A 14,565-nucleotide genomic window follows, 5' to 3' on the forward strand; every position below is an offset into this window, starting at 1 on the left:
TATTTTTATAATTTTATATATTTAATTTTTATTTTTTTATTTTTTAAATAAGATTATTATAATAAATTTTTTATTTTTCTCAAATAAAAAGAATATAAATATTTCTTTTCTCTATTCTCTTCTCATCTCAGCGTAAAGAGTTGTCGACGACGATGCAGATAGTTTGTCGTTTCTGGAAGATGAGGAACTGGCTGACAACTGACAAAGCACCGTAGAGACGCAGTCGAACATATTTATTGCCATATTTTATTTATTTCCTGATGGCCCTAACAGATCTTGAGCGAGAGCGAGAGCGAGATGGAGATTGTCAACGATCGGCTTGCCGATCTGAAGGCATTCGATGCCACCAAATCCGGCGTACAAGGCCTGGTCGCGCGCGGCGCCTCCGAGGTCCCACGCATCTTCCAGTGGATCGGCGAGCATCAGCCTGCGCTTGGCCATGTCGAGATGGACCACCAGGCTGCGGTGCCCGTCATCGACCTTGCCGGGAGTCGGCGGGAGGAGGCGGTGGCGGAGATCAGGCGGGCATGCCAGGAGTGGGGGTTCTTCCAGCTGGTGGGGCACGGGGTTCCGCCAGGCGCCATGGAAGACGCGCTGGTGGGCGTGCGCGCTTTCCACGAGGGCGACCCGGAAGTGAAGGCGGCGTTATACTCGCGCGACCGCCTGCGGGCGGCCAAGTACTCCAGCAACTTCGATCTCTACGCGTCGCGGGTGGCGAATTGGAGGGACACGCTCTACTGCCGCATGCTTCCCGATCCGCCCAAAGCAGAGGAGCTCCCGCAATCTTGCAGGTATACCTTATTTATTGGGCTTGATTTCGTTACCTCTCACAGTCTTATTGCCTTGCCTTTTTTACACTTGCTGAAAGATTTGTACGCACATATGTCCTTTTAAATATAAATTTAATTTTGGGTATTTTGATTTTGGTCTTTCTGAGAAAGCTCGAGCTCTGCATAATGATACCCCTGGGTGGACCAGTCGCAACTCTCCCTTTAGTTTGCCTCTTTTCCATTCAATCTGTTCGCCCACGTTTTACAGAGTTGATGCCAGTTGAAATTGAAGGTGTAACTGCAGAGAAGGAATTAAATTTCAAAAAAGAAAAGATAATAATTGAAGAAAATAAATAAAAGATAATTCTAGATTGTCACTTGAGCAATAAAAGAGAATAAGCTGAAAAATATTAGAGAATAAATAAAGTGAGTATAATAAATTAAATATTTGATTTGTTTGCCATTTGATAATTTGTATTTTCTATTTGATAATAAATAGAAAGTTAATTATAATCCCTATTAAAATCACATATTCTTTATTTAGAATATTTATTTTAATATATACTGTGAGTCGTTTCATAATCTTTTATTTGAATCATTTTGAATTAATATAATTTTCCTTTTCTTCTTTGTGTGAGAGTTTATTCCTCCTAATGAGGATCATTGCTTTGTTTGTTTACAGTGATATGTCAATTGATATTGGAGCCAAAGCTTGGACTTGATTTTATACCTCTTTTTATGACCAATCTCCAACTCTCGCAATTTTCTTCTAATTGTTGACACACTTTGCTCCCCCTCAAGCTCAGTTTGCCTTCACAATCTCTCCTCTCCATGTCCATTACACATCGACGATTTGCTCCGGTCAACCAAGTTCTCCTCTTCCTCCGGTGACAACAACAACCAACAATTTTATTATTTTATTTAGGCTTTTAAAAAAAATTATTATTGTAGCAACAATAATAAAAAAGAGAAAAACAGCAAAAAATAAATCAGTAAAAGAAAATTTTCTTTCAAACCCCTTGGCACATCACTATCTAGGTGGTACGTCTACTTCCTAATGCATATTTTTTAACACACAAGGCTCGTATCTACTCAGTGGCATCATTGTAACTTGAAAATTACTATTGTTTAAATTTAGCAGATTAATCTCTGTGCATTACTATGTAACTCACATATCATTTATTTTCATCAATTCTTATCATTATCTTTGTCTAATTACTTATCTATTTTGTCATTATTTCAAGTTATTTTGTTTATCTGATTTTCAACTTGTTTAGTCTTTATTTCTTAAGTCCTAACTTGTTTCTTTAAACTTACTATGTTAATTTATAAATCTCATTAGTTGACGAACCTCAGCATCTTCTATAAAGAGAAACTCCACCATCATATAGATAGATACTAAGTGTGAACTTATAGAAGACAAGCTTGAGACTCTCCAATTTATAGTAGAAGACCTAAAACAGATTAAAGCTTATGATGCTAGTGTAATCGACAAATTGGTAAAAAAACACGAGTCCTAAGCTCAAAGATCATATGCCATATGTAGCTCAACAATCACCTAGGCATCATTCACATCGGGACCATCAATTGGTCATTGACAAAGAAGACCACTTCCAAGGCACCCAAACGTAACCTAAATTTAGACCTGATCCTAGATTAAAAATATATACTAGTTTTGACGGTAGGCTAAACCCAATCACATTCCCTCGATTGGGTTGCGGAGATTGACGATTACTTTGATTGGTACTATACGACTAATATTGAACGAGCACAATTTGTAAAAGTTAAACTTGTAGGTTTAGCAAAGAAATATTGGTATTGTATTTGAGATCAATGTGCCATAAAATCGGAAGAGTCAATCACATATTGGATAGAGATAAAATGGATTCTAAGTAAATATATGTTCTAACATACTTTAGAAACCAACAAAACACTATGTGGTAATTTAAAACAATCAAACATGAGCGTAATTGAATAAAGGGTAGTCTTATGTATGAACCTTCTGTTAATGTGGAGTCCTGGGGAAGGATCGGATCACATTAGGTCTATTGTACGTCGTCTTACCTTATATTTTTACAAGAGGTTGTTTCTGTGACTCGAATCCGTGACCTCAAGGTTGCATGGCAACAACTTCATCGTTGCACCAAGGCTCCCCTTCATAAATTTGAATAACTAAGCAAATTTGTAGACTTACCAATTCGTTGTAACCCCAAATTAGACCCTAGGGCAACCTTGATCCACTTCGTTAATGAATTGAAATATAAAATTCAAAGACAAGTTAAATTATTTGTCCCAACTTCGATTGAAGAGGCCTACTAGAAGGCTGAAGGATTAAGCAATTTGTGAAAGATTTCTTACCGTGTATGTTTTCATCATTAATGGGTGTGCTATCAAATGGAGAGCTACTTTGCAAACTACAAATGCATTTGTATACTACTAAGAGTGAGTACATGACTATTGTTGAGGCTTGTAAGGTAGTTATTTGGTTGAATGGTTTGTTTGGTGAACTTAATGAAGATTTGCAAATTATCACAATATTGGTAATATTTTCCTCACCAAAGATTTTCATGAGGATAAAACACATTGATGTTTGTAATTTTGTACGTAGATATCATTGCTTGTGACAAAAAATGTATCCATGATAATCTTGCTGATTTGATGATCAAGTCATTCTCTATAGCCAAGTTTGAGCATTACTTGGACTTTGTTGGTGTTCGATGTTGATTATGCCCTTTGGGACTTTTGTGGAAGAGGTAGAGAATGTTTTGTGGAATATTGGAGACTTATTCTCATTCCTTGTTTTGGAATTTGCATCAAGGTGGACTTTCTTGGAGGTTATGACTAGAAATTTTGTTGGGCCTTGCCCAAAAAATACTAGGTTTCACATACATGTAAATATATGTAAGGAGGGGTTTTGAAAGTCACAATTCTCCTCTTGTACGAATTTCAGCATAGTGAATAAGTTTCCTCTGCCTATGTTTCTTTTACCCTTCTAGAGTTCTCCACATAAATGTATGCTTCTTACTTTGTGTTGGTTATCTATTTCTCAAGATTGTTATTACAATACCAATTCATCAAGGTGTCCTAGGGGCTCCCCATTTGTTTGTAACATTTAGCAAAATGGCAAATGAACACCTAGCCCTCTTACAAGATAAGTATGGTATTTAGGTATACCATAGTCTTACCATTTCCTCAACAGTAACACATTAGGTAGATTCACATATTGAAATCTTGCCAAAGTCTCACAAAAGAAGGGTATGAAACATTGGGCAAGAATCATGGAGCTGTCTAGTGGGCTGAAATTCCATGACATTTCTGGCAAATCAATTGGAGAATACTAGTAAAACAGCTTGAATGACTCAGCTAAGCACACTGAGTCTTGGAATATTTGTAGAAAAATGAAGCATGTAGGACCTTGTCAGCTACGTGATAGAGTCATGCATATCATGGATATGAAACATTTGCTGCTTTGCTCAGAATTGGTTAATCACTCTGTTAACACATCACATTCAGTAGATTTTTGCTCCTGACAAAAGCAACATTAACAAATCATTCAGTTCTGTCACCTTCGATCATGATGTCCATGCTTCAGCTATCCTATCCACATACAGACCTTTCGTGGAGATTGAGCAGGTTTTCAGACCAAAGATGCCGCAATGCAAGAACCAATGGAAATCATAGATGATGGTGAGGAGTTATGTACCACTTCTGCAAAGGGCCTCCAGCCCAATGAGGATGAGAAGCTTTTCACAAGATGAATTACTCATGGCAGATTCAGTTCTAAAATGCCAGGTTTGCTGGCTATGTCATTTGTGAATGTATGGACATTCACACCAAACTCTCCTGCCTCTACCTAAATTATTATTATTTTTAGTTAATATTTATTTTATATTTAGTTTGAGTATATGTAGGTTTAGTTTTATTTTAATTTAACTCCAAGAAATAATCCAAAGAATAGCTTGTTGTGTGAAGGAGTTACCTACAGCAGCTATTTACAGAAATTGCAAAATGTGGACCCTTAATCATTTATTTGCATTGAATGTGCGAAAAGGGTGTGTATATTTTTGAACTATGGTAAAGGCATTGTCCAAGAGTTGGAGAATATCACAGGAAATAGTAACATACTGCATTGCTAAAATGCCCTCATAACTATGGAACATAATTTATTTTAAGATTGAAATGAATTTTGATTCAGTACTTTATTCTTAAATTTGTTTTTAAGTGTGGTGTATTCTTGTCTCTTGAGATTGGTTGGATGGCTTCATAAGCTATTTATGTGCCAATTCAGTCTAGAGGCTTTTTGTGTCTCGTGTTCATTCTAATGTATTAAAAGACAACTGGATGGACACCTTTGATTTCATTAATTTGACAACTGAAAAGTATGTGTAATTAATTTGTATCGCTCAAAACACTATTCTCACAGGCCTGTATATTTTGTTCCCAGAGAAGCACTGTTTGAATATTCAAAGCATATTGGCAAATTGGGAAAGACTTTATTTGAGTTGCTTTCTGAGGCTCTTGGACTCAACCCTTCATATTTGGAGGAAATGGAATGCAACCAGGGACAAATCCTACTCTGTCACTACTTTCCACCTTGCCCTGAACCAGAAGTTGCTATCGGAACAAGCGCCCACTCGGATCCTGGTTTCCTCACTGTGCTTCTCCAGGACCATATTGGCGGACTGCAAGTTCTTCATAATGATAAATGGGTTGAGGTTCCACCGATTCCCGGAGCTCTGGTCATAAACATTGCTGATCTCCTTCAGGTAATATGACCTGAAATTCTGTAACTTGACATATAACTTCATCAACAATTTCAAACTCCTAGTGCTTGTTTGACATCTGATGACACTCCATGTGCAATACTCGCAGCTGATCTCCAATGATAGGTTCAAGAGCGTGGAACACAGGGTGGTGGCAAATAGAGAAGGCCCAAGAATTTCCATAGCATGCTTTTTTAGCACTCATTTTCATCCATGTTCCACAAGGCTATATGGTCCTATCAAGGAGCTCATATCCGAGGAAAACCCTCCTCTGTACAAGGAAATTATGGTGAGAGATTATGTGGCATATTACTACTCCAGAGGACTGGATGGCAAATCCACCATATCACATTTCAGGCTGAGTTAGTAGAGGTGTTGCCAGTGTGCTGTAACAATAAGTGATGTTATCAAGATTTGTATGAGCGTTGTTTCTGTCACTATAAACTCCATATATAGACTAATGGTGAATGTAGAAGACCGACAAAATTCTCAAACTATACTTGGATTTTGGACATTCTAACAGTGCGCACACTTTTATCTCCCCTAGATTGACCCAATTATTATATGCATTCTGCTAATGAAGTTATCATATTACAAGAGTAAGTCACTAGGGACATACATTATGGTTCATATATTAGATGATGGATGACAGCTAGATTATTGGTGATGGTGTTGATGAATTCCATATATTAGTTGATGGAGCTATCCCAACATTGTATTATAAGCTACATTTGGAGGTAAACAACCCAAGTTTGAGAGAGTGCAAAGGCAATAGGCCTAAAATGGGACTTAGGCTTGATAAGAACTATCGAGCCCAACAATCATAGGAAGAATGGATTATGTGTGCATCAAGATCTGCCACGTTTGGACTTAGTTGGTCCTTCTTGATTCACACATCATATGTTAGGTCATCTAGTTTGTCCTTTTTTATTCATACATCATATGTTGAGTTATCTTTTTCTGGAGAAGGATAGGTGTCATCAATGGCTTCACTAAGATCATGAGCTTGAAAGAGTAGATTATATTTTCTAAAGTAGATAGTTGTTGACTTATTCAATTTGATATGCAAAACTTTTAAACATTTTCTCCTTCTTGTCTCATAAGTCAAATTTGTAGCAAGAAAAGGAGGGATGCTCTATCGCCTAGCTACAAAGGTGATGGGGACTTGATGTCAAGCACTGGTTCAAGAAAAGAACTTAGAGGGAAGCACTGTTTGATTCTTGAGTTACTCCAAGAAGGAATACATGAGAACCATTATCAATGATATATACCATGCAAGAACAAGAAGTAGAAAGATGCAGAAGAAAAAGAGAGAGGGAGAATTTCTGGAGTAATTTCTCTTAATGTATGATAATGACCAAAGAGAGTTGATTGTATGGATGTGTATTGCAATTTCTCTTATTTTTTGTATAAAAAATTATATGATAATACATTAATTGATTAGAATCAATCAAGGTATTCCTAATTCAATTGATTGATGAGTTTGATCCTAATTGATTCCAAATCAATTAGGGTCATGATTCCTAATTCAATTGATTGAGATTGATATTGATTAATTGGAGTTTATTATTATTATTATTATTATTATTATTATTATTATTATTATTTTCCTCATGATTGCTTCTAAAGTCCCCTCGATTAGTCATGACCTTAATGCAAGTTTGTTAGTGTTGACTAGAGCTTCTCTCCTTCAACATTGAAGGAGACAAGTTTTCGATTGATTTTGATCCATTATAGTTCTAATGCATAGGTTCTTTAATTTCCTTCTCAATCATGTTGTAACATCTCTTTGTGGAATCTTCCTTGCAATGTTCCCCTTGGCTATGCCTTGGAATCTTCTCATGTCAAGTGTCTGATCCTCGATGACCAAAAAGAATTATTTGCCATTAATGATCCTCATAATGATTTATTAGAGCTTTAATTTCCACAAGATAGTACCTATGCAATCAATCTTTGATTAAGATTAATCAAGTTGACCAAGCTCGAGTTGAGTTTCGATGTTTAATTAATATATTTATTGATAAGTGCGAGATGTTCAAGTGAAAGAAGAGATTGTTGGAGAGGAAGATTATCGGTGCAATCGACTTCGGGTCAGATTGACTAAGGTAGATGCATGAGCGACAAATCAAGTAGATTAAAGTTGACTAAATATTTGATAGTGGAGAAATCCAAATGGATTATTGTTGATGAGGTACTTAACACTCGAAAGTCCAATATAGAGTTGACAAGAGAGAAGTCTAAGTGAGTCATGATTGATCGAACATTTGATAGTTGGAAGACCAATAAAAAGTTGACATGAGAAGCGAAGTCTAAGTTGATCATTAAGGATCAGCCACTTGACATGAGAAGTGAAGTTCAAATAGGTCATTGAGGAACGAACACTTAATAATGAAAATGGAGTCCAAGTGAGTCATAGAAAATCGAACACTTGACATAAGGAAAGTCTAAATAAGTCAAGAAGGATAGAATATTTGATAGTGGTGAAGTCCTGATAGGTCAAGATTGACTGGATGCTAAACAATGATAAAGTCCTGTTAAGTTAAGGTTAACTAAATACTAGGTAACAATGAAGTCCCAACAGATTAAGGTTGACCGGATACTAGGCAATGGAAAGTCTCAGCAAGTTAAGATTGGTTGAATGTTGAGTAAAGGAAGTTCTGATAGATTGAGGTCAATTAGATACTAGACAAGGTGAGAATTTAGCTTTGGTACACTTATAGAAGTATCAATTGACTAATGAAATCCTAAATTCTAAATTTAGAGTTTGAGAGGTTTTAAGGTGGTTTGCTACATGAACAGTCGATTGATCGATTTGATCAATCGACTGATGGGCACATAAGTTGATTGATGAGTTTGAGCAATCGACTGATGACATTATAGTAGTAAACTGAATGTCTAGAAAAAGATCAATTAGATCGATCGACATCAATTGAGTTGAGCAGCCGACTATTCTATCAATCGAGTGAGAGACTTGACTAATGACACTATTATAGCAAATAGAAAGTTTCTTGGTCGAGTTGGAAATTCAACTGATGCGGTAATAGTCGATTGATGAATAGTAATAATCAACTGTTGGTGGTTAAAGATGAGGTAGAAGAGTCATTCTAAAGGTGAAACGGTCGAATTTAGTGGAGTAATCGACTGATAGTGATGTCCAGTCGACTGATATGTGGAAATCCACCCCAACTTAAAGTCTATGAAAGAAGAGTTTCAGGGAAGATTTCGGTGCTAGTTCTTGACATTTTAGAGAAATGCTGTTGTACTTCTAGACCTCAGGAGGCAATTCAAGAGCTACAAACAACGATCAAAGCAAAACTTCTTAGTGTACATTTTTTCATTTTGATTTCTTATACCATTTGTACATTTATTTTTTACTTTGTATTTGTTTGCAAAGAACAAATATTTGTAAGAGATTTCTCCGCTTTCGGAAGGTTTTTGACAAAGAGGAAGCTAGTGGATTATTGCTAGGATAGTATGCCATGGAGTAAGAATTAGTGATTCTGAACCAAATAAATCTAGGTGTGGTACTTGTGTATTTATTTTTGTATTTGTCTCTTTTGGCTGCATGTTTAATTCTTTATATATAAATACAATGAACAAGAACAAAATTATGAATCTTTATTCATCTCCTTCTAGTGACATCAATAGTCTCAACAAACTCTATAGCCACTCATCATGTCAAATCATGGCATTCTCTAAGAAGCAATATGCTACCATGGATCTAACATGATGCAAGTAGGCAATAAGTCATGTTTACAAAATACCTTAGAAACATATTATTTCATTCATCTAATTAAAATTTTTGCATGCACAACACTCTTTATATCCTGCATGTCACTAAACATTTATTCTCAATTTGTCAATTCAATAACCTTAAATTTCACCCTCATGAATATTTTATGGATGATCAGAAAACCAAAGCTACTCTACTTCATCTGGAAACCACATAAAAGAAGTCTCTATCACCTTAAAGTTTCTGCTACTTATCTCTCATCAGTGAAGATATATAAATAAATTAGCCTAACATACACATCATGGTCATGCTTCTCTTTAACTTGTTAGTAAGTTATTAACTATTATGGTTTACTTATCTTTCTTTCATCTTCATCATGATTATGTATAACTTGTACAAGTTTTTTAAAAAAAATCATAAACTACCTTTTGCTTCATCTAACCATCCATCTAATTTCTTACTAGAAATAAATCATTCAAATGTTAATCATAAACGACCTTTCGCTTCATCTAGCCATACATATAATTTCCTACTAGAAATAAATCATTCAAATGTTTGGTTTCCTCCCCTATTTTGTTTATCAGAGGTTTTCTTTATTATGTTTTTTTGTCGATCACATTAGTATTTACACATGGCTATTCCCTATGAAAATAAAGTCTAATTTTTTTAACATGCTTTCTCATTTTTAGAGAGATATATATAGGGGTGAGCAACAATTCGGTTAAACCGAATAAACCGACCGAACCGACCGAATTAAAAAATTCGGTTTGGTTATTTCGGAAATTCGGTTATTTTTTCTATAAAAATCGGTTAATTCGGTTCGGTTTCGGTTTTAAAGTTTCTTATTCGGTTAAACCGAATAAATTGAATAAACCGAATTATTCAAATTTTAAAAAATAATTTAAAAAATTTTAAATAACTAAATTTATAAATCCCTAATTAATTAATAAAATTTTTATAATATTTAAAAAATTCGGTTAATTCGGTTAAAAACCGAATTAACCGATAAAATATTGGTTCGGTTTGTTCGGTTTTTATTGGAAAATTTAGTCGATTCGGTTGGTTTGAAAAAAATCGGTTTATTCGGTTTTCGGTTTATTCGGTTCGGTTCGGTTTGATTTTAACCGAATGCTCAGCCCTAGATATATAGACATTGAACACTACTTTGGTCACAAATACTCTCACTTTACTCTTTCTAAAGTGGAAGTAACAATCTCTTCACTATCATCGAGTATCCTACCTTTATACTTTAAAGCAATTTGTAGAGTAGAAATATAAACACAGTCAAAACTACTTCAACCCTTTTCAATCATGTGCTTGCTCCTATTATATATAGGGACAATGATGTCACCACTCATTAATTCTCAACCTACGCCACTATTTAATTAACAATTACCTTTTAAAAACTCTATAATCACTATTTGGATTGTACATTTCTTTGAATTTCAATTGTGCATCTTACACATAGCTCAAACTATATTCGAAACATAAAATTGGATCTCATTATAAATAATGAACTTACCTTGGTGGTTGAAATAAATTTATATCATGGATGAGTCTTTTCTCTTTTATAGCATTTTGCTTAACCTCTTATCCGAGAGACTTTCCAAACATATTGCATCACACTCAAGAAAAATTGATACACCACCTAAACGTACTACTACCTTGAGGTGATGAAATTCTAGTTTTGTCTCCAAAGATCTCTAATGGTGCATCCCATCATACTCCACTATATTTTTAAGTTGATGAGACTACTTCTCTTAGTTCATTGACCTTTTCAAAGCTCCGTGATCTTTGCTGCCTCTTTTCAAAGCTCCATCATCTCCTAGGAGGAAAATCTAGAGACAACTTTTCTCCTCATCCTACCCTTAAGTGACATCTATAAGAAATATCCATCATGTGTCATTCAAAATCTTCTCCTAAGAGCTCTAACATGTTTGCATCTTTGACTGACCAATTTAATTTAAGCCATCAAATATCCAAATTAGCATACAAAAATGATTATGAAATTTGATACTCTTCTTTGTAATAGATCTTGGAATTGGGTTCCACAACTAAATATTGTATAAAGATGATTTTTTTAAAAAAAAATAAAGTATAGAGCTAATGATTCTCTTGGTTGTTATAAACCTATAGACATTGGTAAAGAGATTTTGTTAATATAGAGGTATAAATTGTGATGAGACATGTAGGTTAGTCATTAAGTTATAATTCTCCATCTATTATTATCCATAATTGTAAGATTCAAGTAGCCATTGCCAAGTAGATGTTTTCAATTCATCTATTAAACAAGAATTACATATGTGGTGTCGATACAAATATATAGTTTAATATGTTTTTTTATTTTTATATTAATACTTTTTAGTAAATATCATTAGAAAGTGCTTACAACCATATTTTACAAATGTCACAATAGCTAATTATTTTTATAATACCTTCAACAAGCCTCGCAAGTGTTTCATCTTTTACTAAGTTGGTTATACATAAGGATTATTTGGCTCAAAAATTCATCTATTATACAAATAATCTCCATCTCCATCTTTGTGTACATTTTCATTTATGTCGATGATATTCTAATAATAAGCAACAATAAATAGTTTAGAAATGCTTTGATCCATCATCGTAGCCTAATATTTTATATTCAATTCAAGATCTAAGCAAAGTTTGATAATTTTTTGGCATTAAACTTCTCTATCATTCAGATGAGTATCTTCTATCTCAAAGTAATTATTGTTGAGACTGATTCAAGCTAGGGGGGGGGGGGGGATGAATAACTCCTTTCGTGTTGATTAGATTGCACATCAAAAACTTAAAATACAATCGACAACACAACCCAAACACGATCAATTTCTTGGTTCACAACCTCCCAATATTGCTATAATCAAGGTCTACTCCTAGTGAATTACCATCACTAAATCCTCTCCTTCTTGGATGCCTTCCAAAGATGGAGAAACTTCTTACAACCGATTTCTTACAAATAATGCCACAAATAAGAAATCAAAATACAAGTACAAGTGAAAGTAAAATAAGTTTACTAATAAAAATTTTACTTTAGATGTTTTCTTATTGCTTTGGATTGCCTCTTTACGGTAAAAATGTAGCAAGAATCGACATCTTCAAACTTCCTCAAAACTCTTTTATAGGATTGTTGTTGGGCTAATTTTCGTCTATCAGTCATCTGATCTTACCTATTAATCGATTGCTCTGTCGAATCTAACTGTTGCATTTGCAAAACGACTCTTTCCAACTCACTTTAACTACTATCAATCGATTGATAGATAACTAATCAAATTTTTAATTGATTTCTGAACTTCTATTCACTGCTACAGTGTTATCAGTCAATTGTTTAAACTCATCAATCTATTGATTTAACCATCTTGAAATAGAATCATCAATTGACTTACCAGGAAATTTGAAAATAGAAAGCATAAATGAAGATTTCCTAACTTAAACCATCATTCTCCCCCTTTGACAAACATAAAAAAAATTCTTCTCAAAATCCATCTCTTCTTCTATTCTAAATTTCCAACACCACAATGGAGATTCCCTATCCTCCATCCAATGCTCAATCTTGAGCATACAATCCTTCATTCATTCACCAATTCTTAAAATATTTCTCTTTCATACCTAAGTCATTCCTTTAAAGTGGATTTGCCCCTTAAAGCATGCTCTATTCAATCATTACACCAATAATGTTTTGAAGTTCCTAAACTTTAAGAAATTTCAAAATTTAATTTATGAGGTTAAAAATTCAATGTTTAATCTAAACCTTCCCTCAATTTCTCATTATTCTCTTTTTAACATCTCCTTCTTATTTTCACTAAGAAAATCTCTTTTGAATAATTATCCAAGCGTATTAGAGGGTTAGAGATAGTTAAGATACTTAGAAGTGAGCTTAATTGACTGAAATAATCTATTTTAGTAAAAAAATACAACTAACCATCAATCTACTAGATAACAGTCAATAGATACTAGTAGTAGTCGATTGCTAGTTTGAAAAACTACAAATCAATTTCAGCTTGAATTTAAAAAATACATAAGTAATTATATAATTTTTAAAAAATCATGAAATTTTATACAAACATTACTTATGTCAAATATTATGAGAGAAAAATAGTTTTTTAAGAAAGTATATTTTATTTTCAAAGAATGGTATAAAGTTGGTAACTATATATTGAAAACTTTATTGTTTCACTTTAACTTTGTATCAACCTAAACAATGGTAATTCCTATCAGCAAATTAACTTCACAAAGGTTTTCCAAACTAATTTTGAAAATATTTTTAAAATTAACTTTCAACCATGATCTATGGGTTAAATATATATGACTTGCATATTAATTTTTTCCATGATTAGTCATGTAAAATTCATGTATTTGGATGATATTTAGCTCATTTAAATGCACCAAATTAGTATATTGAACTTAATTCATCATCCTAACATCTCACTTGTGACTTATGTATCTCAATACACACACAAGTTAAACCTATTCATCTTACAAGATGTAAAATTTATTTTCCTTAGACTAAGAGGTCATGAATCTCTATCTAGACATTCCAAATTTAATTATCTTACCTAGGATATCAACTAAAACATTTGTCATTAATTATAATGAATTAAAATTTATGCAAGTAAATGAGTATAACATACATCAAATACATAACTTTTAAAAAGAAATCTATCATAACTTAAATGATGCATGCATGATATGAAATGATAATATTAAAATAATATATAATGACAAGATACATATATATGATATAATATCATAGCATGTGATATGACACACAAACATGACAAGTATAACATAAGAATTAAAGTACCCTAATTTTTAATCTAAATATTATCAACTAATCAATATGTCAAATATAAAATTTGACATAAGAGACGTAACTCTCTCAAATATGCAACTTCCCAAAATTGATATATTTTATGATTATATTTTATTGTGCCAATGTTAATCAACTTAAAAATTCAATTCTCATTGGCACACCATAGAAATCTACCAAGATAGAATTTGAAACTTCATTATCAAGATTTTACAATACCTTAAAAATATTCTAAAATGCCAACTTTCCTGTAGTTGGGTTAACTACCCTTCTAATTTAGGTGGCATACCTTATACTCATCTAGTGTGAAGGAATCACATTTTTAACAACCCAATACCTATTGGAGCTCCATGGGTGTACTAGACATTCACAAGGAATAACCTCCCTAAATACCTTTCTAATGGCCATTATTCTAGGCTTCTTAAAGCCTTAGTCATTATAAGCTCATCAAGGATTATATTAGGGATAACC

General features: G+C 33.6%; 1 protein-coding gene across 2 annotated transcripts; it reads left to right on the forward strand.

The window, feature by feature from the left end:
- The first annotated feature begins 268 nt into the window (after positions 1-268).
- Positions 269-6,053, forward strand: LOC141845768 (1-aminocyclopropane-1-carboxylate oxidase homolog 1-like). Of its 2 annotated transcripts, none has more exons than XM_074733768.1 (3): positions 269-791; positions 5,194-5,536; positions 5,643-6,053. In XM_074733768.1, the coding sequence occupies exons 1-3, from the start codon at positions 298-300 to the stop codon at positions 5,898-5,900; spliced, it is 1,095 nt and encodes a 364-aa protein (XP_074589869.1). In that variant the 5' UTR covers positions 269-297; the 3' UTR covers positions 5,901-6,053. The 2 variants fall into 2 exon arrangements, with proteins under 2 accessions (XP_074589869.1, XP_074589870.1); XM_074733769.1 differs by having other exon boundaries at positions 5,215-5,536.
- The last annotated feature ends 8,512 nt before the right edge of the window (positions 6,054-14,565 follow it).

Source organism: Curcuma longa, chromosome 15 (assembly GCF_044706935.1).
Source record: "Curcuma longa cultivar G26 ecotype Majalengka, Jawa Barat chromosome 15, ITB_CL_G26_1.1, whole genome shotgun sequence".
In the NCBI taxonomy this organism is placed as follows: Eukaryota; Viridiplantae; Streptophyta; class Magnoliopsida; order Zingiberales; family Zingiberaceae; genus Curcuma; species Curcuma longa.